Source organism: Amblyraja radiata, unplaced genomic scaffold, assembly GCF_010909765.2.
Source record: "Amblyraja radiata isolate CabotCenter1 unplaced genomic scaffold, sAmbRad1.1.pri S154, whole genome shotgun sequence".
Lineage (NCBI taxonomy): Eukaryota > Metazoa > Chordata > Chondrichthyes > Rajiformes > Rajidae > Amblyraja > Amblyraja radiata.
The window spans coordinates 250873-278128 of record NW_022630140.1 but is presented as its reverse complement, the minus strand read 5'-3'; the positions used below and the strand labels follow the sequence as shown (position 1 = coordinate 278128).

At 50.5% G+C, this 27256-nt stretch overlaps 1 protein-coding gene across 1 annotated transcript in view; it reads left to right on the top strand.

Moving 5' to 3' along the window:
• Positions 1-10182: 10182 nt before the first annotated feature.
• The window catches only part of LOC116969313 (zinc finger protein 239-like), a gene marked incomplete at its 3' end in the record, with an annotated part of 38694 nt that continues 21620 nt past the window's right edge, over positions 10183-27256 (top strand). Inside the window, exons 1-2 of the mRNA XM_033016177.1 lie at positions 10183-10415; positions 22309-23139. Coding sequence (XP_032872068.1) covers positions 22435-23139 — 705 coding nt within the window. The remainder of the gene's footprint in view (positions 10416-22308; positions 23140-27256) is intronic.

Sequence of the window (27256 nt, the reverse complement as noted above, 5' to 3'; positions counted from 1 at the left end):
GAGAGAGAGAGAGAGAGAGACAGGTTGTGTCTTTCTCAGCTCCAGTGGCTGAGAAGTTTTAAGCAGCCTTTGAAGGATTCTGTCGCTGGGAAAGTAACAGAGGCAGTGGGGCTTCATAGTCTGACTTATTGTTGGACTGTTGAAACTTTCCAATGCTTTAAGGACTCCTCCATTTAGCGTGAAAATCCCTTGATAATTGTCTGCATTGTCGAGGGAGCAGGGTGCGGCTGTCATTGGCGGACTGCCAAGGGTGCCTGGATATCGAGGGTTTGAAGTTTTTCGGTGCCTTTGCGGTGTTTTGGCACGGATTCTCTGCCCTAAAGTCATTTTGCACAGTGCGGCTGCCTGGCTTAATGTGAAGACGGTGCTTTTGTGTTCGGCAAGAAAGGGCGACCTGGCATTCTGGCGTGGACGAGTTTGGAACTTTCCTTCTTCAGCTGGAGGACTTTGCTTTTTGAGGATTGCGTTGGACTGTGACTGTCCCTGGAAATTAATTTGCTGAGCTGCTGGAGGGACGGGAGCTGGTTTGTGCATCTGCCCGGATGGCGATGGCGGGGGCGCGGCCGAAGGCGAGGAGCTACGCAGCAGCGACATCAGCAGCGGAAGCGAGGCCAAATGAACATGAGCCTCATGTTGACTTGGACTGGGACAGTTTTGGTATCTCGGTTCAAACTGGGCCCCAGATGTCCAGGGGAGCAATTACGAAGGCTATGAATGCCCTTCTTGGTAGGGGGGCTATTGTCTCTTCCGAGCTCGAGAGGGGAAAGGTTGAGATGATATTGAAGAAACGGGAGGATGTGGCCACAGTGATGGAGAGGGGGATTTCAGTGGGGGGGGGGGTCCATATACAGGTGGACCCATGGGTGTCCAGGGTGAGACCGGTTCTCCTGCGGAGTTGCCCTACATGTTTTCCGGATGCGACACTCATTCCACACCAGTCTCAGATTGGGGAGGTGCGGTCTAAGTGCTTTAGGCTCATGCACCCTGGGGGGGACCCGGAGGAAAAAGGGATTCTCAGTTTCAAAAGGAGGGTGTTTGTAAAGGTGGGGGAGGGGGAAGGCGATGAGGGGAGTTTCGAGGTGGAGTGTAGGGGTCTCCCTAGAACCGTGCGTTGGAGTTGGGGAAAGGCACGATGTCATGCGTGCGGTGGTTATGGACATCTCCGTAGGGAATGTCCTAATCATGGGGTCGCTGCCAGAACCTCTAGCACAGCGGCCCAGGAACGCACTGCTGGCCCTTCAGCGGTGGCTCGTCATGCCTCGGAGGGGCGGGGTGGAAGCGCTGACCTGGTTGTGGCTGCTGGCACTGCCTCGGTGATCCGGGGCAGCGGGGATAGCCCTTCTGGGTCTGTAGTTTCCGCCTTGGGGACCCGGGGCAGCGAGGGCCCCCACCCCCTACATTCTGAACATGTGGGGGTGGCTGAAGGTGAGGCACAGGGGGAGGGTGGAGAGGAATGGGAGCAGCAGAAGAAGAAGAAGAAAAAGCAGAAAAAGATCACCCAAGCGAGTCAAAAGCAGGTGGATGTGCAACTGCCGAGTGCGGAGAGCACCCAAGGGGTGCCTGTCAGCTCCAGGGAGGCCCAGAGTGAAACTGCCGTGGCCCAGCAAGGAGCTGAGGTGGCTCTGACGGGAGTAGGGAAGGTAACACGTGCGGGTGGTAAAGTGGCTGGGGTAGTGTGGAGGCGGAAGACCCTTCCTTTATGGAGGTCACCACACCGCCGCATGCTAGTGGGACAAAAAGGAGGATTGGGCCTGGCGAGGAAGAGCAAAGCCGTGAGTCCAAAGTAAGGGGGGTGCAGTTTTCCAGTCCTTCCAACACCGATGTGGGTGGAGGTCAGGAAATGACGTCTTCTGGGTTGGAGGTTGAGCCTCCGCTTCAGGGTTCTCCCGAGGGTAGCATAGGGTCAGGTGACGGGGTAGACCCCTCTGGAGTGGTGTCCTCTGGGCGGGGGGAGGTTCTTTCGTCACAGGGGCCCTCCGAGGGAGGTATCTCATCGTGTGTTGATCTTGGCTCAACTGGGGGTGCGTCCTCTGGGTCGGAGGAGGTCCCCTCGTTTCAGAGGCCTACCAAGGGTGTTAGCACGCAGGAGGGTGGGACAAGCCCCCCTGGTAGTGTGGACCCTGAGACGGGGGATGAGCAGAGTCAGCCCGAGGGAGGGGGGCCGGGGGGAATGGTGTACCAATCAGTGCTCAATATTGGAGCCAGTGGAGGTGCCGAGGTGTGTATTGTACTGCCGGCTGAGTTGGCAGGGGAGAGAAAAAAGACTGGTGGAGAGCCTCTGGGTGTTGCCAGTGGAGGGGGTGCTTTCGGTGCTGTGGAGGTCGGAGTTGTTTCGGGCAGCGACCTTCTTTCGGATTCTGGGGGTGCCAGTTTACCACAGACCCTGGGGGTGCCTCTTGTTTTATCTTCCCCAGGCCCAGATGTGGAGGGTGAGGACAGAGCGCAGGAGCCCAGCCAGTCAGTGGGCTGCGTGATGCGGATAGGGGCTTCGGGACCCTTCCCCGGCATTGATCCTGGGGGTGGTGACATGTCGGAGGAGGGGGAGAGGGATGGGGCCAGTTTGTGTGAAGGGGTTTGCGAAATTCCAGAGAGCTCTGGTCTTTCGACTTCTGAAAATGACCTTGGTGATGCTGAGCGTGTTGTGTCAGGTGCGAGAAACTTGGCAGATAGCCCAGGAACCAAGGACGAATCTCATGCAAGTGCTATCTGCGAGTAGCTGGAATTCCTAAAAACAAGTCGAACCAACAAGACAAAGTTTGAGGCTGCTAAGAGACGGTGGGGTGATCTGTCGGCCTTAGTTGAAACTCTCGAGGCTATCCTTGCCAGCGAGGATAGTGATCTTCCAGGCTCTGAGCAGGGCCAGCTTAGGGGCTTTTTGGAGTTCCTAAGAGAGAGGGCTACAGAGCCCAGGAGGAGAAGTGTGAGGATTTCAATTTAATGTACCAGTGCATTCACGTTAGTTACCCTAAATTTAAACGGGAGTAGAGCGAGTTTTCGCAGATTCCAGCTTTTATCGGTCCTTAGGGAGGGGAAATTTGCAGTGTGTTTTCTGCAGGAGACGCATACTGTTGTCAGTGATGAACCCACCTGGAGATTGGAGTGGGAAAGTGAGGTCTATATGAGTCATCTTAGCTCAAATTCGAGTGGGGTGGTTATTCTGTTGGCTCAGAATTTCCTGCCCAATATTATAAAAGTGCAAGAAGTTGTGCCAGGACGTTTGCTCCATCTGGCCGTGAGCCTGGATGGCATGCCGTTGCATTTCATTAACGTGTATGCCCCAAGCTCCGGCACGATGCAGGCCGGCCTACTTCAGGAGGTGAGTGCTCTGTTGAGCACTATTGATAGGGGAGAGTGTGTCTTCCTTGGGGGGGACTTTAACTGCACACTTGAGGTGCGAGATCGTTCTGGTACTCAGTGTGCCCCTGCTGTAGCGAAGAAGCTGAGAGGGTTGATTGATTCTTTTGAGTTGGTAGATGTGTGGCGGGACCTCAACCCAGACTCCACTGCTTTTTCGCGGAGGTCTGAGGGCGGAGGTTCCCGCATTGATCGAATATATATCTCCCGAGCGTTTGTTTCCCGTGTCTCAGCGGCCTCAATGCAGCTGGTGCCATGCTCGGACCATTGTCTGGTGCGTGCGGATTTTAATCCAGCGTGCGCTCGGGCCGGGTCTGCGTACTGGCACTTTAATAACCGGCTGCTGGAGGATCGGTGTTTCCGGGAGTCATTCAGTCGGTTTTGGGTGAGGTGGAGAGAGAGGCAGAGGTGCTTCTCTTCCCTTAGGCAGTGGTGGGATGTGGGGAAAGCTCACATCCGTATTTTTTGTAAGGAATACACGTGGAGGTCGACCGGGCGGCGGGACTCAGCGGTTGAGAAGCTTGAGAGGGAGCTGAGGGACGCAGAGTCTCGCCTGGGTCAGGTTGGAGGTGAATCTTGCGAATGGGGTGTGTTTCATGAGAAGAAGGAAGCCTTGAGGAACCTGCAACTTGAGCGGTCCCGAGGCGCTTATGTGAGGGCGCGGGTCCAGATGCTGCAAGATCTGGATCGAGCTTCGCCTTTCTTTTTCTCTATGGAGAAAGGGCGGGGAGCCCGCAAACAGCTCGTGGAGCTGCTAGCAGATGATGGCTCATCTGTCACGGATCCAGAGAGGATTAGTGCCTTGGTCAGGTCCTTTTATGGATCCCTGTTCACCGCAGGTGGAGTCAGTGGGGAAGCTCAGCAGGACCTGTGGGAGAGTCTACCGATTATTGATAGGGAGGAGGCCGATATTCTTGATGGCCCTTTATCTTTGGAGGAGTTGACTCGTGCATTGCATCAGCTCAAGAGGGGTAAGTCCCCCGGGCTGGATGGGCTGACGGTAGAGTTTGTAAGAGCTTTCTGGGGTATCCTGGGGGGTGATTACATGTTGGTTCTGGGGGAGAGCCTGGCGTCCGGGGAGATGCCCCTCTCGTGGCGTAGAGCAGTTGTTGTCCTGCTGCCCGAGAAGGGGGAACTCCGCTTGTTGAAAAACTGGCGCCCGGTCTCTCTCCTATGCACAGAGTATAAAGTTTTTGCACGGGCGATGGCAAATCGCCTGGGCTCCATGCTGTCTCAGTTGATTCACTATGACCAGTCCTACACAGTCCCTGGTCGGTCCATTCAGGATAACATCCACCTGGTTAGGGACCTGATTCATCTAGCACAGGGTACTGGTCAGTCAGCTGCTTTTCTGTCTCTTGATCAGGAGAAGGCTTTTGATAGGGTAGAGCATGAATACCTTTTCGGAACGTTGCAAGCGTTCGGATTTGGACCGCATTTTGTGGCCCGGGTCCGCCTCTTGTATGCTGCAGTGGAGTGCCTTGTGAAGGTTAATGGTGCCTTGTTGGCTCCCTTTCATTTTGGGAGGGGGGTCCGTCAGGGGGGCCCCATGTCAGGTCAGTTGTACGCGGTCTGTGTGGAGCCGTTCCTGTGTCTTCTTCGGAGGAGGTTGACAGGCCTGGCCCTACCGGGCCCGGGGGTGGAGTTGGTTCTTTCGGCATATGCCGATGATGTACTCCTCATGTTCACCGATCCTGGTGACCTGCGGAGGATGCGTGATAGCCAGAAGATATTCTCGGCTGCATCTTCTGCCAGGATTAATTGGAGCAAGTGCTCTGGACCTTTAGTGGGTCAGTGGCAGGTGGACTCCCTGCCAGAGGAGATGGTAATGTTTGCGTGGAGCACCACGCACCTCCTCTATCTGGGGGTGTACCTGAGTCCCACTGAGGATGCTTGGCCGGCAAACTGGCAGGAGTTGGAGACGAAAGTGGTTGCCAGGCTGGGGCGCTGGTCAGGCCTGCTTGGAGTTCTTTCTTTTCAGGGGAGGGTGTTGGTCATAAACCAGCTGGTGGCCTCCATGTTATGGTACCGGCTGGCTACTCTTGTCCAGCCGTCCATTTTTGTAAATGCTTTACAGAAGCTGGTGGACTTCTTTTGGGGAAATAGTAAGCACTGGGTTTCCGCAGCGGTCCTGAGTCTCCCGTTAGAGGAGGGTGGCCAGTCCTTGGTATGCGTGCGTACCCAGGTGGCGGCTCTCCGCCTCAGGACTCTGAGGAGGTATATGTATATAGAGAACCCCCCCAGATGGCACGTTTTGGCCACGTATTTTTTCCGACGGGGTCGTTGTCTAAGGGGGGTCTCGCGGCTCCCGGAGGCGGGCATCAGTCGACCCGCCCTAAGGGGCTTGCCTGTTTTCTACCGGGATGTGTTAAGAGTGAGGAATCTGGTTGTTTTCAGCCAGCGTGTTGCTCCACGAGGGGAGGGGATGTTGCGGCTGCGGGAGTGGCCGGTCCTCACCAAATCATGGCGGGTGTCGAGGAGAGGCGCGAGCCTAGAGTGGTTTTGAATGAGCTCTTACCCGCTCCGTCAGATCTGCTCATCGGGCCTCGGTTCCGGGATACATCTCGGGCACCGGCTCCACACAACATGAGCCGCCTTTCGGAGATGATTAGCGTGCCGTTTCGTGACGCGAAGAGACGCTCACTGTATAGAATGTCCCTGCACATTCTGCACCTCCTTGCCTTCGTCTCCCGTCCCGACACACCATGGCGGACGGTGTTACCATCTGAAGGCGGGGAAGGTCCCCAGTGGGGGTCCCTCTACAAGGGAGTTGTCCCCCTTTACATTGGGGACCTGGGGTGGAGAGTGCTGCACAGAGCGGTGGCATGTAACAAACTTTTGAGTCGGTTCACGGACTGTCCGCTGCCTGTATTTTTTGTCGGTCTACTCCTGGGCCTGGCCAAGATGGCCATACGCGGGTCCAGGCAGCAGGCGATGGATGGTCAGGCAAGGGTCGGCTGCTTGCCCCTCTTTCGGGCCTACGTCTGTGCACGTGTGTCCCTGGAGAGGGAACATGCGGTGTTCACGGGGACTTTGGAGGTATTCCGTGGGCGCTGGTCACCGCGAGGGGTTGAGAGTATTGTGAATAATGATTGTAATGTTGTACTATAATGACACTTGGTATAATGTAATTTCGTTTTGTGTATGACGTGATCTGTTGTATTATTTGATGTGTTGAATAAAGTCTTGGTTAAAAAAAAAAAAAAAAAAAAAAAAAAAAAAAAAGAGAGAGAGAGAGAGGTTGAAAGAGAGCGAGTGAAGGGAGAGAGAGGGGGGAGAGGGAAGGGGAGAGTGGGGGGAGAGAGAGGGGGAGGGTGCGGGCGAGAGAGTGGGCGAGCGAGAGAGAGAGAGGGAGAGAGAGAGGGGAGAGAGGAGAGAGAGAGGGAGAGAGATATAGGGGAAGAGAGGGGGAGAGAAAGAGGGCGGCGGGTGAGAGAGAGGGGGCGAGAGGGGGAGATAGAGATGAGGGGAAATAGAGAGGGTAGCGACAGAAAGGTGGAGAGAGAGTGAGGGGGGAAGAGAGGGAGAGAGAGAGGTGGGAGAGAGAGAGGGGGGAGAGGGACAGAGAGAGAGAGAGAAGGGGAGAGAGAGGGGAAAGAGAGAGGGGTTGAGAAGGGGAGAGAGAGAGAGGGAGGGGAAGATGGAGAGAGAGGGAGAGACAGAGGGGGGGGGGGAGAGAGGGAGAGAGAGAGAGGAGGAAGAGGGGAGAGGGGGAGAGAGAGAGGGGGTGAGAGAGAGTGAGAGTGAGAGTTGGTGACGGGGAGAGAGGGAGAAAGTGGGAGTGAGAGAGGAGAGAGGGGCCGAGAGAAGGGAGAGAGAGATGGGGAGAGAGAGGGAGGAGAGAGGAGAGATAGAGAAGTGAGAGAGGAGGGGAGAGAGTGAGATGCGGAGAGAGGGGAGAGAAAGGTGAGAGAGAGGGGGAGAGAGGGATACGGGGAGAGAAAGGAGGGAGGGACAGATGGAGGGGAGAGAAAGGGGAGAAGGGAAAGGGCGAGAGAGACAGGGAGCGTGAGTGAGGGGTAGAGAGGAGGAGAGAGAGGTGGGAAGAGAGAGGGAGAGAGAGAGCTAGGGAGGGAAAGGGGGAGAGACATAGGGGGTGAGAGAGGGGGAGAGAGCGAGAGATGGGGAGAGAGAGAAAGTGACGGAGAGAGAGGCGGAGAGAGAGGGATACGGGGAGAGAAAGGAGGGAGGGACAGATGGAGGGGAGAGAAAGGGGAGAGGGGGAGAGAGACGGGGAGAGTGAGTGAGGGGTAGAGAGGAGGAGAGAGAGAGGTGGGAAGAGACATAGGGGGTGAGAGAGGGGGAGAGAGCAAGAGATGGGGAGAGAGATAAAGAGATGGAGAGAGAGGGGGTGAGTGGGGGAGATAGAGGGGGAGGGAGTGAAGGGGAGAGAGAGGGCGAGGGAGAGGGTGTGTGGGGGAGGGAGAGAGAGGGATAGAGAAGGGGAGAGAGATAGAGGAAGAGGGGGCATCATAGAGTATAGGTGCAGGAGTAGAGGCCATTCGGCTTTTCGAGACTGCACGTCCATTTAATATGATCATGGCTGATCATCCAACTCAGTATCCTGTACCTGCCTTCTCTCCATACCCCCTGATCCCCTTAGCCACATCTAACTCCTTCTTAAATATAGCCAATGAACTGGCCTCAACTACTTTCTGTGGCAGGGAATTCCACAGATTCACCACTCTCTGTGTGAAAAATGTTTTTCTTATCTCGGTCCTAAAATACTTCCCCCTTATCCATAAACTGTGACCCCTCGTTCTGGACTTCCCCAACATCGGGAACAATCTTCCTGCATCTAGCCTGTTCAACCCCTTAAGAATTTTGTAAGTTTCTATAAGATCTTCTAAATCTTCCTCAATCTTCTAAATCTACCTCAATCTTCTAAATTTTAGCGAGTACAAGCCACGTCTATCCAGTCTTTCTTCATATGAAAGTCCTGACATCACAGGAATTAGTGCAGTGAACCTTCTCTGTACTCCCTCTATGGCAAGAATGTCTTTCCTCAGATTAGGAAACCAAAACTGTATGAGGGCCTGTGTATGAGGGGGGAGTGTTGTGTATCAGGGGGGAGTGGTGTGTATGAGGGGGTGTGTATGAGGGGGGGAGTGGTGTGTATGAGGGGGGGGAGTGGTGTGTATGAGGGGGTGTGTATAAGGGGGGGAGTGGTGTGTATGAGGGGGGAGTGTTGTGTATGAGGGGGGAGTGGTGTGTATGAGGGTGTGTGTATGAGGGGGGGAGTGGTGTGTATGAAGGGGGAGGGATGTGTATGAGGGGGGGAGTGGTGTGTATGAGGGGGAGGGGGGAGTGGTGTGTCCAAGGGGGAGGGGTGTGTATGAGGCGGGAGTGGTGCCTCTGAGGGCAGGGAGAGATGGGAGGAGAGATGAGGTGTATGCGACAGAGAGAGTGGTGTGTATGGGAGTGAATGGCGGGAGAGGGAGTGTTTGCGACAGAGACAGTGTGTGTATGATGGGGGAAGGGTGTGTATGAGGGGTGAGAATGAATGAATAAGTTTGTAGGCCAAGTATTCACATACAAGGACATTACCCCAATGCTCCGCTCGCAAGTGACTACGACATACAGTGACATACAGAAAGAGAAAGGGGGCAGAGAAAGAGAGGGGAGAAGAGAGAGGGGGTGAAAGAGAGAGAGGGTGTGTGGAGAGGGGGGGTGTATGGACAGAGAGTGTGTGTGTGTACAGGGTGTGTATGGGCAGAGACAGTGTGTGTGTGCGTGTGTGTGGACAGAGACAGTGTGTGTGTGTGTGTGGGGGGGGGGTGTGGACAGAGACAGTGTGTGTGTGTATACAGTGTGTGTGTGTGTGTGTGTATACAGTGTGTGTGTGTGTGTGGGGGGGTGTGTGTGGACAGACAGTGTGTGTGTGTGTGTGTGTGTACAGAGACAGTGTGTGTGTGTGTGGACAGACAGTGTGTGTGTGTGTGTGTGGACAGAGACAGTGTGTGTGTGTGTGGACAGACAGTGTGTGTGTGTGTGTGTGTGGACATAGACAGCATGTGTGTGTGTGTGTATACAGGGTGTGTGTGTGTATACAGTGTGTGTGTGTGTGTATACAGTGTGTGTGTGTGTATACAGGGTGTGTGTGTGTATACAGTGTGTGTGTGTGTATACAGTGTGTGTGTGTGTGTATACAGGGTGTGTGTGTGTATACAGTGTGTGTGTGTGGGTATACAGTGTGTGTATACAGGGTGTGTGTGTATACAGTGTGTGTGTGTGTATACAGTGTGTACAGTGTGCGCGTGTGTATACAGTGTGTGTGTGTGTGTGTGTATAGTGTGTGGGTGTATGTATACAGTGTGTGGGTGTGTGTATACAGAGTGTGTGTGTGTGTGTGTATATACAGTGTGTGTGTGTATATACAGTGTGTGTGTGTGTATACAGTGTGTGTGTGTGTGTGTATACAGTGTGTGTGTGTGTGTATACAGTGTGTGTGTGTATATACAGTGTGTATACAGTGTGTGTATATACAGTGTGTGTGTGTGTGTATACAGTGTGTGTGTGTGTATACAGTGTGTGTGTGTGTATATACAGTGTGTGTGTGTATATACAGTGTGTATACAGTGTGTGTATATACAGTGTGTGTGTGTGTGTGTGTATACAGTGTGAGTGTGTATATACAGTGTGTGTGTGTGTGTGAGGAGGGGCGGGGATAGAGGGGGAGGTGCCGTTGCCGGTGACGGCGCTGTTGCTCCTCTTTATTCATCATCCAATGGGGGAGGAGGGAGGGGGCGGGACCTGGACCAGCGGGTGACTGACGTCTCTCGCCTCCAATCAGGCAACAGAGGGAGGCGGTGACGGGCGTCCTCATCCAATCAGGGGCGAACCAGTTGGACTGACGTCATTCTGATCCAATCAGGGAGCGCGGGGCGGGGCTGATTGATTGACGTCCGTTGTCTCCGATCAGGGGGCGGCCGGAAGTGGATGGGGGCGGGGCGAGGCGGCCGGAAGTGGAGGGAGGGAGGGAGCGGAGGAACAAGAATGGCGGCGAAGACCTTGGAGCCGCTGACGGAGCCGCTCAGTTCACACGCGGCCGCCTCCACCCGGTGAGTGTAGAGCGAGAGGGCGGGACCAGCGCGTGGAGGAGGAGGAGCCGCCGCTGCCCCTCCTCCTCCTCCTCCTCCTCCTTATTCTTATTCGTCACAACCGGCGTTGCCGCCGCCATCTTGGTTACTAGCAAAGGGTTACTAGGGCCCTGCGTCGTGACGTAATCGCGTCGTCCTCCGCCCATTGGTTGCTGGATACGTCACCGCCCGCTCCGATTGGCCGCTGTCGCCCAGCGCCCGCGGGTGACGTCACGGGAGGGTGGGTCGTCCTCCCATTGGCTCCTCCTCCTCGCAATGCACCCTGGGAACTGTAGTCTTAACCGTTGTTGTTTTTGTTGGTCAGAGATCTCCCAGAATTCCTCAACAATGTCCACAACTGCGCCCAGTTCTCCAGGTGTGGCCTCACCAGGGCCCTGTACAGCTGCAGAAGGATCTCTTCACTCCTAGACTCAACTCCTCTTGTTATAGGGGGGTTGCATGTAAGGTCACTGGGTCATAGGGCTTGATGCACGTAGCCGCTCAATCCATCTGGAGGACAAGGCAGCTTCCGGCATACACTGTTAATACATGAAACGCGTACTTACTCGTTAAAAACCGCTGAACAAGTCATTTGTTGCGTGTAAATAATTGTGGAAATCAGGGTAAGCGTGAGAGACATTTGTCCTGCTTCCAAATGTGAGGAGAAATGGCGGTAGGGAGAAGCTAAATTGATCATTAAAAAAATCTCCAGACATAAGAGTGGTCTGTGGAAAAGCAAGTTTTCTAACATTATGCTATTGAGATGTATATTTTGGCAAATAATAAAATGTTCTGACACCTTACCCACATCCTTTCAATAGGATATTGTCAATTTGCTGAGGTTGATTATGTCCAATTAACAGCTAACAATTTTGCCATTCCTTGGCTTGCATCTGAGTAAAATGTCATTCAAAACCCACGTATGGTTTGCGGTGTATATAATGATAAATTTTGCTTCAGAAGCGTATTCTTTTTGTATGTAAAAACCCACTTGAGAACCATGGGCGATTTTAACATTTTACAGCCAGATTTATCACTTCAGAAACTTTTTAGATACCAAAGGAATCAAGACAAAACACAAATAATGCCTTGCTGTTGATGAAATACAGTGAGCAAACGCGATAATTCCCAATATTTTCAATCTCGATATTTGCTCGGCCAATGTTCACCAAGCCCTTTGGCTGTTGTTGTCCCTTCAGCTGTCACTTCTCTCTACTGCCATTACTCATCACTTTTGGAATTCTGAAATAGGATACATTTCTCTCACGCTTACCCCGATTTTCATAATTAATTACAGCGCTAAAATTGACCTTTTCGGCGTTTTTTAACGCGCCCACTACGCTGGAAACAATGGTAAGTGTTACCTGCAGTTCATCACGTGTACTCCAGTTGGCGTAACGTAGCAACAGTACGGGTCACGGGTCGTGACCTCGACTGCCATATAACCTCCCTATAATGACCATTCGCTGCATCATCTGCCCACTCACCCAACCTGTCCAAGTCATCCTGCATCTCACAACATTCTCCTCACAGTTCACACTCCACCCAGCTTTGTGTCATAGAACAACATAGAAAATAGATTCAGGAGGAGGCCATTCGGCCCTTCGAGGCCATTCAATGTGATCATGGCTGATCGTCCCCTATCAATAACCCGTGCCTGCCTTCTCCCCATATTCCTTGACTCCACTAGCCCCTAGAGCTCTATCTAACTCTCTGTTAACTCCATCCAGTGACTTGGCCTCCACTGCCCTCTGTGGCAGGGAATTCCATAAATTCACAACTCTCTGGGTGAAAACGTTTTTTTCTCACCTCAGTCTTAAATGGCCTCCCCTTTATTCTAAGATTGTGGCCCCTGGTTCTGGACTCGCCCAACATTGGGAACATTTTTCCTGCATTTAGCTTGTCCAGTCCTTTTATAATTTTATATGTTTCTATAAGAAACCCTCTCATCCTTCTAAGCTCCAATGAATACAAGCCTAGTCTTTTCAATCTTTCCACATATGGCAGTCCCACCATCCCAGGGATCAATCTCGTGAACCTCAATCACAAGGATGTCCTTCCTCAAATTAGGAGACCAAAACTGTACACAATACTCCAGATATGGTCTCACCAGAGCCCTATACAACTGCAAAAAAACCTCTTTACTCCTATACTGAAATCCTGTTGTTATGAAGGCCAACATTCCATTAGCTTTCTTCACTGCCTGCTGTACCTGTAAGCCAACTTTCAGTGACCGGTGTGCAAGGAAGCCCAGGTCTCGCTGCACCTCCCCCTTACCTAAACTAACCCCATTGAAATAATAATTTGCCCCCTTGTTTTTGCCGCCAAAGTGGATAACCTCACATTTAGCGATATTATACTGCATCTGCCACGCATCTGCCCACTCACTCAACCTCTCCAGGTCACCCTGCAACCTCCTAACATCCTCTTCACAGTTCACACTGCCACCCAGCTTTGTGTCATCCACAAACTTGCTAGTATTGCTCCTAATTCCCTCTTCAAAATCATTAATATATATGGTAAGCAATTGCGCCCCCAACACCGAACCTTGCGGCACTCCATTCGCCACTGCCTGCCACTTTGAAAAGGACCCGTTCACTCCTACTCTTTGCTTCCTGTCTGCCATCCAATTTTCTATCCATGTCAACACCCTACCCCCAATACCATGTGCTCTAATTTTAGCCACCAGTCTCCGTGCGGGACCTTATCAAAGGCTTTCTGAAAGTCTAGATACACTACATCCACTGGCACCCATTTATCCACTTTACTTGTCACATCCTCAAAAAATTCCAAAAGATTAGTCAAGCATGCTTTCCCTTTCATAAATCCATGTTGACTTGGACTAATCTTTTTACTGCTATCCAAATGCCCCATTATTACCTGTTTAATAATTGACTCCAGCATCTACCCCTCCTCCACACTGCTTCCTCTCCCAGTTTGACCTGGTCACCCCTATTGAAATTTCCAAACTCATCAGCTCTTCCAAACCCACTACCTGCTCCCTCGACCCTCTCCCCACTCCCCTGTTGAAGACCTGCCTCCCCGTTCTCTGCCCCTACCTCACTAATCTCTTCAACTCCCCATTATAACCATATAACCATATAACAATTACAGCACGGAAACAGGCCATCTCGACCCTTCTAGTCCGTGCCGAACACATAATCTCCCCTAGTCCCATATACCTGCGCTCAGACCATAACCCTCCATTCCTTTCCCATCCATATAACTATCCAATTTATTTTTAAATGATAAAAACGAACCTGCCTCCACCACCTTCACTGGAAGCTCATTCCACACAGCTACCACTCTCTGAGTAAAGAAGTTCCCCCTCATGTTACCCCTAAACTTCAGTCCCTTAATTCTCAAGTCATGTCCCCTTGTTTGATTCTTCCCTACTCTCAGTGGGAAAAGCTTTTCCACGTCAACTCTGTCTATCCCTCTCATCATTTTAAAAACCTCTATCAAGTCCCCCCTTAACCTTCTGCGCTCCAAAGAATAAAGCCCTAACTTGTTCAACCTTTCTCTGTAACTTAGTTGCTGAAACACAGGCAACATTCTAGTAAATCTCCTCTGTACTCTCTCTATTTTGTTGACATCCTTCCTATAATTAGGCGACCAAAATTGTACACCATACTCCAGAATTGGCCTCACCAATGCCTTGTACAATTTTAACATTACATCCCAACTTCTATACTCAATGCTCTGATTTATAAAGGCCAGCACACCAAAAGCTTTCTTTACCACCCTATCTACATGAGATTCCACTTTCAGGGAACTGTGCACAGTTATTCCCAGATCCCTCTGTTCACCTACATTCTTCAATTCCCTACCATTTACCATGTACGTCCTATTTTGATTTGTCCTGCCAAGATGTAGCACCTCACACTTATCAGCATTAAACTCCATCTGCCATCTTTCAGCCCACTCTTCCAACTGGCATAAATCTCTCTGTAGACTTTGAAACTCTACTTCATTACCCGCAACCCCACCTATCTTAGTATCATCTGCATACTTACTAATCCAATTTACCACGCCATCGTCCAGATCATTGATGTACATGACAAACAACAGTGGACCCAACACAGATCCCTGTGGCACCCCACTCATCACTGGCCTCCAACCTGACAAACAACCATCCACCATTACTCTCTGGCATCTCCCATTCAGCCACTGTTGAATCCATCTTGCTACTCCACCATTAATACCCAACCATTGAACCTTCTTAACCAACCTTCCATGAGGAACCTTGTCAAAGGCCTTACTGAAGTCCATATACACAACATCCACTGCTTTACCCTCATCAATTTCCCGAGTAACATCTTCAAAAAATTCAAGAAGATTAGTTAAACATGACCTTCCAGGCACAAATCCATGTTGACTGTTCCTAATCAGACCCTGTTTATGCAGATGCTTATATGTATTATCTCTAAGTATTCTTTCCATTAATTTGCCCACCACTGACGTCAAACTAACAGGTCTATAATTGCTAGGTTTACTCTTAGACCCCTTTTTAAACAATGGAACAACATGCGCAGTACGCCAATCCTCCGGCACTATTCCCGTTTCTAATGACATTTGAAATATTTCTGCCATAGCCCCTGCTATTTCTACACTAACTTCCCTCAATGTCCTAGGGAATATCCTGTCCGGACCTGGAGACTTATCCACTTTTATATTTCTCAAAAGTGTCAGTACTTCCTCTTCTTTGATCCTCATAGTTTCCATAGCTACTCTACTTGTTTCCCTTACCTCACATAATTCAATATCCTTCTCCTTGGTGAATACCGAAGAAAAGAAACTGTTCAATATCTCCCCCATCTCTTTTGGCTCTGCAGATAGTTGGCCACTCTGACTCTCTAATGGACCAATTTTTCCCTCGTTATCCTTTTGGTATTAATATAGCGGTAGAAACCCTTCGGATTTACTTTTACTTTTACCTTACTATGGAAACTATGAGGATCAAAGAAGAGGAAGTACTGACACTTTTGAGAAATATAAAAGTGGATAAGTCTCCAGGTCCGGACAGGATATTCCCTAGGACATTGAGGGAAGTTAGTGTAGAAATAGCAGGGGCTATGGCAGAAATATTTCAAATGTCATTAGAAACGGGAATAGTGCCGGAGGATTGGCGTACTGCGCATGTTGTTCCATTGTTTAAAAAGGGGTCTAAGAGTAAACCTAGCAATTATAGACCTATTAGTTTGACGTCAGTGGTGGGCAAATTAATGGAAAGAATACTTAGAGATAATATATATAAGCATCTGGATAAACAGGGTCTGATTAGGAACAGTCAACATGGATTTGTGCCTGGAAGGTCATGTTTAACTAATCTTCTTGAATTTTTTGAAGATGTTACTCGGGAAATTGATGAGGGTAAAGCAGTGGATGTTGTGTATATGGACTTCAGTAAGGCCTTTGACAAGGTTCCTCATGGAAGGTTAGTTAAGAAGGTTCAATGGTTGGGTATTAATGGTGGAGTAGCAAGATGGATTCAACAGTGGCTGAATGGGAGATGCCAGAGAGTAATGGTGGATGGTTGTTTGTCAGGTTGGAGGCCAGTGACGAGTGGGGTGCCACAGGGATCTGTGTTGGGTCCACTGTTGTTTGTCATGTACATCAATGACCTGGACGATGGTGTGGTAAATTGGATTAGTAAGTATGCAGATGATACTAAGATAGGTGGGGTTGCGGGTAATGAAGAAGAGTTTCAAAGTCTACAGAGAGATTTATGCCAGTTGGAAGAGTGGGCTGAAAGATGGCAGATGGAGTTTAATGCTGATAAGTGTGAGGTGCTACATCTTGGCAGGACAAATCAAAATAGGACGTACATGGTAAATGGTAGGGAATTGAAGAATGTAGGTGAACAGAGGGATCTGGGAATAACTGTGCACAGTTCCATGAAAGTGGAATCTCATGTAGATAGGGTGGTAAAGAAAGCTTTTGGTGTGCTGGCCTTTATAAATCAGAGCATTGAGTATAGAAGTTGGGATGTAATGTTAAAATTGTACAAGGCATTGGTGAGGCCAATTCTGGAGTATGGTGTACAATTTTGGTCGCCTAATTTTAGGAAGGATGTCAACAAAATAGAGAGAGTACAGAGGAGATTTACTAGAATGTTGCCTGGGTTTCAGCAACTAAGTTACAGAGAAAGGTTGAACAAGTTAGGGCTTTATTCTTTGGAGCGCAGAAGGTTAAGGGGGGACTTGATAGAGGTTTTTAAAATGATGAGAGGGATAGACAGAGTTGACGTGGAAAAGCTTTTCCCACTGAGAGTAGGGAAGATTCAAACAAGGGGACATGACTTGAGAATTAAGGGACTGAAGTTTAGGGGTAACATGAGGGGGAACTTCCTTACGCAGAGAGTGGTAGCTGTGTGGAATGAGCTTCCAGTGAAGGTGGTGGAGGCAGGTTCGTTTTTATCATTTAAAAATAAATTGGATAGTTATATGGATGGGAAAGGAATGGAGGGTTATGGTCTGAGCGCAGGTATATGGGACTAGGGGAGACTATGTGTTCGGCACGGACTAGAGGGGTCGAGATGGCCTGTTTCCGTGCTGTAATTGTTATATGTTGCCAAAGCAACCTCATATCTTCTTTTAGCTTTTCTAATTTATTTCTTAAGATTCTTTTTACATTCTTTATACTCCTCAAGCACCTCATTTACTCCATGCTGCCTATAACTATTGTAGATCTCCCTCTTTTTCCGAACCAAGTGTCCAATTTCCCTTGAAAACCATGGCTCTTTACAATTTTTATGATTTCCTTTCAACCGAACAGGGACATAAAGATTCTGTACTCTTAAAATTTCACCTTTAAATGTACTCCATTTCTCTTCCACATCTTTCCCATAAAACAAACTGTCCCAATTTACTCCTTTTAAATCCTTTCGCATCTCCTCAAAGTTAGCCTTTCTCCAATCAAAAATCTCAACCCTAGGTCCAGTTTTGTCCCTCTCCATAATTATATTGAAACTAATGGTATTGTGATCACTGGACCCGAACTGTTCCCCAACGCATACCTCTGCCACCTGACCCATCTCATTTCCTAACAGGAGGTCCAGTACCGCCCCTTCTCTAGTAGGTACTTCTATGTATTGTTGCAAAAAACTATCCTGCACACATTTTACAAACTCCAACCCATCCAGCCCATTTACAGAATGTGTTTCCCAGTCTATGTGTGGAAAATTGAAATCTCCCACAATCACTACCTTGTGCTTACTACTAATATCTGCAATCTCCTTACATATTTGCTCTTCCAATTCTCGCTCCCCAATGGGCGGTCTATAATACACCCCTATAAGTGTTGCTACCCCTTTCCCATTTCTCAGTTCCACCCAAATAGCCTCCCTAGACGAGCCCTCTAATCTATCCTGCCAAAGCACTGCTGTAATATCTTCCCTGATAAGCAATGCAACACCTCCACCTCTTGCCCCTCCAATTCTATCACACCTGAAGCAATGAAATCCTGGAATATTTAGTTTCCAATCACAGCCCTCCTGCAACCATGTTTCACTGATCGCCACAACATCATACTTCCAGGTGTCAATCCAGGCTCTAAGTTCATCCACTTTTCTTACAATGCTCCTAGCATTAAAATATACACATTTAAGAAACCCACCCTCTCTTATTCTCTGATTATTTTCTTTTTCTTCTCTCTCCCCTACATTTTGGGTCAGAGTGCTACCATTCTCTGCCCCCTGCTTCACACACTGACTGCTAGCTTTCCCAATTTGAGTCCCTCCCCTCAACCATACTAGTTTAAAGTCTCCCCAGTAGCCTTTGCAAATCTCCCCGCCAGGATATTGGTCACCCTTGAGTTCAAGTGCAACCCGTCCTTTCTGTACAGGTCGCACCTTCCCCAAAAGAGGTCCCAATGATCCCACTGGTTCCCTCAACATCCTCATCCTCCTCGACCTGAGCGCAGCCTTCGATACAGTGAACCATAACATCCTGCTCACCAGACTCAAAGACCTCGGCATTGAAGGCTCTGCACTCAGCTGGCTCCGTTCCTACCTTTCCAACAGATCCCACTTCATCTCTCTCCACAACCACACCTCTGCTACAGCCGCAGTCACTCAAGGCGTTCCCCAAGGCTCCGTACTCGGCCCCCTCCTCTTCATCATCTACATCCTCCCCCTTGGTCAGATACTCTGCCACTTCAATCTGGACTTCCACTGTTACGCTGATGACACCCAGATTTACCTTGGCACCAAATCCCCCCACAACCCCCACCCCTCTCCCATATCAACTCTGTTTGTCAGCTATAAAAATCTGGATGCAACATAATTTCCTCAAACTCAACAGCGATAAGACAGAATTCTTCCTCATAGGCTCCAAAGCCACACTCAGCAAAATCAATAACCCTACTCTCACCATCGACGGCACCACTGTCTCCCCATCTCCCCTGGCCCGCAACCTTGGCGTGATCTTTGATTCCACCCTCTCCCTTGATCCTCACATCCGCCATGTCATTAAAACCTCCTTCTTTCATCTCCGCAACATCGCCAAACTCAGACCCTCTCTCACACCGCCCGCTGCTGAAAGACTCATCCATGCCTTCATCTCCTCCCGACTGGACTATTGCAACTCACTTCTCCTTGGCATCAGCTCCACCTACATCAACCGACTCCAACTGGTCCAGAACGCAGCCGCCCGACTCATCACCAATACCAAATCCTGGCATCACATCACTCCAGTCCTCAAACAACTTCACTGGCTTCCCATCTCCCACCGGATCATCTACAAAATCCTGATCCTCACCTACAAAGCCCTCCACCATCTGGCCCCCCCATATCGCATTAACCTCCTCTCCCCTTACCAACCCTCACGGTCCTTCAGATCCACATCAGCCGGTCTCCTCTCCATCCACAAGTTCAACCTCCGCAGTTTTGGGGACAGAGCCTTCTCCAGGGCAGCTCCCAGGCTCTGGAACTCCCTCCCCCAACTGATCCTCAATTCCGTGTCCCTCACCATCTTCCAGTCCCGCCTCAAGACCCATCTCTTCACCTCTGCCTATCCTTAGCCCCACGTCCCCGTCCCTTTTCATCTGTGCATTAATTGCCTCATACTGTGTTTTGTATTGAATTCTGTCTTTACTTTGTGTACTAGTCATGTCTCTACTATTTATTTCATTCCCCTTATATGTTTTTCCTCTACATGCTCAATTTTTGTAAGGTGTCCTTGAGACTGTTGAAAGGCGCCCTTAAATAAAATTTATTATTATTATTATTATCTTTCCCACCACCGAAGTCAGGCTAATTGGTCTGTAATTCCCCATTTTCTCTCTCGCTCCTTTCTTGAAAAGTGGGATAACATTAGCTATCCTCCAATCGACAGGAACTGATCCTGAATCTATTGAACATTGGAAAATGATCACCAATGCGTCCACTATTTCTAGAGCCACCTCCCTGAGTACCCTGGGATGCAGACCATCAGGTCCAGGGGATTTGTCATCCTTCAGTCCCATTAGCCTACCCAATACTATTTCTCGTCTAATGAAAATTTCTTTCAGTACCTCTACCCCCTTAAATCCTCTGTCCTCCAGTACATCTGGGAGATTGTTTGTGTCTTCCTGAGTGAAGACAGATCCTTGTTGCCCATAACAATTTCACCCGTGTCTGCCTTCAAGAGACCCACATTTGACTTTGCTACTCTTTTTCCCTTAACACATCTAAAGAGGCTTTTATTGCCCTTCTTTATATTTCCTGCCAGCTTCTTCTCGTACTTCATCTTTTCAGCCCGTATTGCCTGTTTTGTTTCCCTCTGTTGTCATATGAAAGTTTCCCAATCTTCTGGCTTCCGGCTACTCTTTGCTGTGTTACATCTTTTCTTTTAGTTTTATTCTATCCCTAACTTCTCTTGTCAGCCATGGTTGCCTCCTACTCCCCTTAGCATCTTACTTCCTTTTTGGAATAAAATGATCCTGTGTCTTCTGGATTATGCCCTGAAATTCCTGCCATTGCTGTTCCACCATTATTCCTGCTCGGATCCCTTTCCAGTCTACCTTGGCCAGCACCCCTCTCATGCCTTCATAGTCCGCTTTGTTCAACTGTATCACTGACACTTCCGATTTAACGTTCCCCTTCTCAAATTGCAGATTCAAACTAATCATATTATGATCACTACCTCCAAGCGGTTCCTTTACCTTGAGTTCTCTTATCAAACATATCTGGTTCATTGGACAACACTAAATCCAGAATTGCCTTTTCTCTGGTCGGCTCCATTACAAGCTGCTCTAAGAATCCATCTCGGAGGCATTCTACAAATTCTCTTTCTTGGGGTCCTGAACCAACCTGATTTTCCCAGTCTACCTGCATATTGAAATCCCCCATCACCACAGTGGCATTACCTTTGTTACATGCCAGTTTCAACTCCTGCTGCAACTTACACCCTACATCCGGGCTACTATTTGGGGGTCTGTAGATAACACCAATTAGTGCCTTCTTGCCTTTACAATTCCTCAACTTAATCCACAGTGACTCTACCTCGTCAGTCCTTATGTCTTCCCTCATAAGGGACTGAATTCCATCCCTCACCAGCAGAGCTAACCCCCCCCCCCCCTCCTCTGCCCACCTGCCTGTCCTTTCTATAGGATATATAACACTGAATATTAAGTTCCCAGGCCCGATCCTCCTGCAGCCACGTCTCAGTAATCTCCACAATGTCATATCTACCAACCTCTAACTGAGCCTCAAGCTCATCTACTTTACTTCTTATACTCCGCGCATTCATATACAATACTTTTAATTCCTTACGCATCTGACATTTGACATCGATCCCTATCACACTTGGCCATACTCTCCTATCCATTTGTGAGCTTCCTTTCCCGTTAATCGTGGGGTCATTAACCATCAATTTAATCTCTTTCCCTTTAACTCTGTCCTCGACTATCCCATTTAACACCCCACCCCCCTTATTCAGGGTGAAGAGAGAGAGTGTGGAGTGGAGGGTGGAAGGCAGGTGGGAGGTGGCTGGGTGGAGAGGGGTGAGAGGCTCGGGGTGGAAAGAGGGTGGAGTAGCGGGGGAAGCAGGGAGCAAAGGGAGGGGCAGTGGGTTTGGTGCCGAGGGGGATAAATGGGGGGGGGGGGGGCAAGAACGGTGGGGGGGGAGGAAGCCAAGGAAGGGGGTAGGGAGCCAGGTGTTTGGGGGTGGGGAGGGTGTTGCAGTTTAGGAAGTCAAACCAGGACATGGTCTTCACTGTGAATGGCGGGGTGCTGGGGGAATGTGTGGAGACGAGGGATCTAGGAGTGCGGGTACGAGTTGGGCCGAAGGGCCTCCTTCCAACTCTGTAGCACTCTATGAATCTATGACAAAGTGCTGGAGTAATTCAGCGGGTCAGGCAGCATCCGTGGAGAAGATAGACACAAAGTGCTGAAGTAACTCAGCGGGTCAGGCAGCATCTGTGCAGAAGATATACACAAAGTGCTGGAGTAACTCAGTGGGACATGCAGCATCCGTGGAGAGAAGGAATGGGTGACATTTTGGGTCAAAACTAAACCCTTCTTTCGGCCCGCGGAGTCCGCGCCGACCAGCGATCACCCCGTACACTAGCACTATCCTATGCACATTAGGGACAATTTAACAATTTTGTGGATGCCGATTAATCTGCAACCTTGAACGTCTTTGAAATGTTGGAGGAAACAGGAGCCACCGGAGTAAAAACCCATGCAGGTCATGGGGAGAACGTACAAACTCCACACACAGCACCCATAGTCAGGATCGAACCCGGGTCTCTGGCGGTGAGGCAGCAACTCTACCGCTGCGCCACTGTGCGGCACAGTATTATATAACGGTTTCCTCAGCCATAAACGCACCCAATATGTGTAAGTAATATCCTGTTTGCCAGCTTGTTGACCCTCTGTGTTCCCCTCCTGCAGAGTTTAGGAGCCGTTGCTGTGGACTGAGAGACGGGGACATGAACGGCCATTCAGGGCGGCCAGGGTGCCTGTGAGCCCCCCACATCTGTTCGGTGTGCGTGCTGAGCTTCGAGGGGCTGCGCTTCGATGGAGGACCACATGACGGGGCATAACAAGGGGAAGCGTTATGAGTGTGACGTGTGCGGCAAGGCCTGGCAGAAGCCGTGCCTGCTGGAGATCCACCGGCGGGTGCACACGGGAGAACGTCCCTTCGACTGCTCGGAATGCAGCAAGAGCTTCACCAGCTCCAGTACCCTGCAGGGGCACAACCGCGTGCACTCCAGCGAATATCCCTTCACCTGCTCCGACTGTGGCAAGAGCTTCAAGACGGCGAATCAACTGAAGAAGCACTGGCAGGTGCACACGGGTGAGAAGCCCTATGGCTGCTCCACCTGCGGCAAGAGCTTTGCCCAGTCGTCGGCGTTGTGGGAGCACCGGCGGGTGCATAGCAGTGAGCGGCCCTTCACCTGCTCCAACTGCGGCAAAGACTTCAAGTCGTCCAAACAACTGAAGGTGCACACGCGCCTGCACACTGGGGAGCGGCCCTACACCTGTGCCCAATGCGGCAAGGGCTTCACCCAGTCCCACAACCTGCTGTTGCACCAGCGCACCCACACTGGCGAGCGCCCCTTCACTTGCGCCCAGTGTGGCAAGGGCTTCACCAGCTCCACTAGGCTGCATTTCCACCAGCGGACCCACACCGGGGAGCGCCCCTACACCTGTGCCCAGTGCGGCAAGGGCTTCACCCATTCCGGCAACCTGCTGGTGCACCAGCGCACCCACACCGGCGAGCGCCCCTACACCTGCATCCAGTGCGGCAAGGGCTTTACCAGTCCCACCAGGCTGCTGTCCCACCAGCGCACCCACACCGGCGAGCGCCCCTACACCTGCGCCCAGTGCGGCAAGGGCTTCACCCAGTCCGGCATCCTGCTAGAGCACCAGCGCACCCACACCGGTGAGCGCCCCTACACCTGCGCCCAGTGCGGCAAGGGCTTCACCCGCTCTAGCAACCTGCTGGTGCACCAGCGCACCCACACCGGCGAGCGTCCCTACACCTGCGCTCAGTGCAGCAAAGGCTTCACCAAGTCCAGCAGCCTGCTGGTGCACCAGCGCACCCACTCCGGCGAGCGCCCCTACACCTGCGACCTGTGCGGCAAGGGCTTCACCAGCTCCTCCAAGCTGCTGTCCCACCAGCGGGTGCACACAGGCGAGCGTCCCTTCACCTGCGCCCAGTGCGGCAAGCGCTTCACCAGTTCCGGCAACCTGCTGTCCCACCAGCGCACCCACACCGGCGAGCGCCCCTTCACCTGTGCCCAGTGTGGCAAGGGCTTCACCCAGTCCAGTCACCTGCTGGAGCACCAGCGCACCCACACCGGCGAGCGCCCCTTCACCTGTGCCCAGTGCGGCAAGGGCTTCACCAGCTCCTCCAAGCTGCTGTCCCACCAGCGGGTGCATGCCGGCGACCGTCCCTTCCCCAGCCCGGTGCGTGGTGAGAGTTTTGCCATGGCCTCCCATGCCTTGTCTCACCAGCACGTGCACACCAGTGGCCAGCCCTACGACTGCCCGTACTGCGGTGTGGAGTTTGACAGCTCACGGGGCTTGCGGCAGCACCGGCGGGCCCACGCTGGCGAGCAGCTGCTCCCACTGTGACAAGAGAGCATGGGGGCTGCGGGGCTGCGGGAGCACCAGCGGATACACACCGGAGAGAGATCCTTTTTATGCGCTGAGTGTGGCAAGGGTTTCACCCGGTTGTCCAGCCTGCCCGTCCTGTCGTAAGGGCTTCACCCGCCTTGACCACCCGCTGGTGAGTCAACACCGGCCAGCGCCCCTTCACCTGCCCGCTCTGTGGCAAGCTCTTTTCCCGCTCCTCCAGCCTGCTGGCACACCGCCACGTGGATAGATAGGCGCTGTTTAGGTAAACACAAAATGCTGGAAGGAATGGGTAACTTTTCGGTTCGTTTCTTCAGTCACCCATTCCGTCTCTCCAGAGATGCTGCCTGTCCCGCTGAGTTACTCCAGTACTTTATGTCCTTATTTGTAAACCAGCACCTGCAGTTCCTTGTTTTTAAACCATTCTGGTTAACCATATCTACACCTTCCCCAAAGCCACCACATCAGTCCTGTAATGGAGTGATCAGAACTGTACGAAATACTCCAAATGCTACCTGACCAATGTCCCTTAAAGCTGCACATATACATTGCTCTGTCTCCCCCTCCCTCCACTCCCCCCCCCACTCATGCACAAATTCTCTCCACTCAACCCTCTCATGCCCCCTCTTCTCACTCACACACTCCCTCTCTCGCTCTCTGTCTCTCACACACTTTCCCTCTCGCTCCCTGTCTCTCACACACCCCTCTGTCTGTCCCCTTCTCTCACACGCACACTCCCGCTCTCTCTCACACACACATTCCCTCTCTCACACACACAACACCCCCCTCTCTCTCTCTCTCACTCACACACCCACACACACACAGTCTCTCTCTCTCACACACACTCCCTCTCTTGCTCTCTCACACACGCACTCTCTCATGCACACTCTCTCACACTCACGCTCTCACGCACACACGCCGAACACCTCCACTCGGTTCGCAATAACCAATCTGATCTCCCGGTGGCTCAGCACTTCAACTCCCCCTCCCATTCCGAATCCGATCTTTCTGTCCTGGGCCTGTTCCATGGCTAGAGTGAGGCCCACCGTATATTGGAGGAGCAGCACCTCATATTTCTCCTGGGCAGTTTGCACCCCAGCGGTATGAACATTGACTTCTCTAATTTCAGGTAGTCCCTACTTTCTCCTCCCCTTCCCAGCTCTCCCTCAGCCCACTGGCTCCACCTCTTCCTTTCTTCTTCCCGCCTCCCCCACCTTCACATCACTCTGAAGATTCGCTCCATAAATACTCCCTCACCCGCTGAATTTCTCCAGCATTTTTGTCTACCTTCAATTTTCCAGCATCTGCAGTTCCTTCGTAGGCATTTTAAAGTGTTTCTTTAAAGAAAGTTTTGATGCATTTTTGCCTTACGTAAAAAATAAAGCAAGTTTATCCTGACCTCACTGTGAAAGAGTTTAATTTGGTCAAGTTTGGTTCGTAAATTAAACACGGAAATTTGTTGAAACCAGAAAGCAGTCAAATTTAAAAGAGAATTTTCCCAGCAGAATAAAGTCTGGGAAAATCTTAGAAGCATGGTTTATACTCAACACTGAAACAATGTATTAACAATGTATTAACATAGAGATGTATAGCCTGGGCACAGCATCATATTCGATATCTGTCTGAACTGCCTGTCCCAGCTAAGGACAAGGTAGTGGCTTTCATCCAAGTCTTATAAGCTTGTTTTAGTTCACAGACGTGTGAGATATATTGTTTGTGCTCACAATCACTACTCAGAGACTAAATCGTGGAAACAAGAAATGCTTTATTTGCGAGTCTGCAGAATCGGGTGCCTCTCCAAGTTGAGACACACCGAACTAAGGAAAAACGTCTATTTTTATACAATTCAGTATACAGTCTTTATTGATCGGACGCCTCCCCTTCTGACCCCTTCCAATCAGGGTACCGAGGTTCACAATCTTCCAACCCTCCCCTCCGTGCGTCATCAATCATTCCCTCTCCTCCCACATCATACATCGCATGTACATTTATATTAGGTTCTTTGTCATGAGGGGCGTAAAGTTAATATTCATTTAACTTATTAAGCATGCGCAGTATCTGTTGGCCTAACCTACTTAATTGCCTTTGACCTAAAGAATAGCTTCTGTGTTGTCAGCTACATTCCTTACCTCATCTTGTTATTCTACAATGCTATCAACAGCTCTGAAGGTCTGACTGTTTGTTCGAATCACAAGGTTGGTGATTGCAACTGCTCGGCCCATCACAAGGTCGGTGACTTCAATCACTCGGCCCCTCGCAATGATGGTGGTTTAATCATCTTATCCCTCACAATCCTCCCTTTTTCTTTTGCTACGCATCCTGTATTAAACCCCATTCCTAGACTTCCTGCTGTTCCAAAGCTAATAACATTCTTTTTATCTCTCTTTCCTCTGGGTCCTCTCTCGGCCTCATTATCATTATCTTCTGGACGCCCCCCTTCTCCCCCATGGGGACTACAACTGCCTGCATTTGGCTTATACTTCTCGTTATAAGAACCCTGAGACATGGTATACAACGGGATAATGATCAATGCAGCTAATGCCCATAAAATCACCAATCCCACCGCTGCCACCAGGCTCCTCCTAAGATGTAATCCCACCATCCTGCTCCCATGATTGTGTTCCATCTCTGTACCGGGACATGTGCTATTTTTCTGATTCCTTCTGATATATCCATTACTGCTTGCCCGTTGTCATCTATGTTTAGGCAGCAATTAGAGAGGTTGAATTTTCCGCATACTCCTCCCTCTTCGGCTAGTAAGTAGTCTAAGGCCAAACGGTTTTGGGATATCGCTGTTCTCATCTGTGTCTGCTGCTTTGCCAACATCTCTAGTGCAGATGCAGTCTGGTTAGTAATTATTTCCAGCACTGCCTGTAGTCTTATGATCCGATTTAACATATACACTGGCGTCCGGTAGCCCCAGGATCCGTCCTGTGCCCAAGTGGCTGGTCCATAATATGAGATGATTCTTGCAGGTGGCCACTCATCACTTTCCCATTTTCCGATGTCCATTCCTCTCTTCGTTCGGTGTAGATCGTCAAAGATGGGTGTTCCTAGCGACCGCCCCTCCTCAGTGGTCAACAAAAAAAACCCTGGTTGTACCGATCCAATTAAACAAGTCCCACTCCATTTTTCTGGCAATACGAAGTATGCCTTGTGTCCGCATATCCATAGCAGGGGCCGGTCCACTAGAGGTAACATTGTCCCATATGTCCTGCAACACTGGGATTCCCTGGTAAGGGTTGTTCCCGGTGCAATT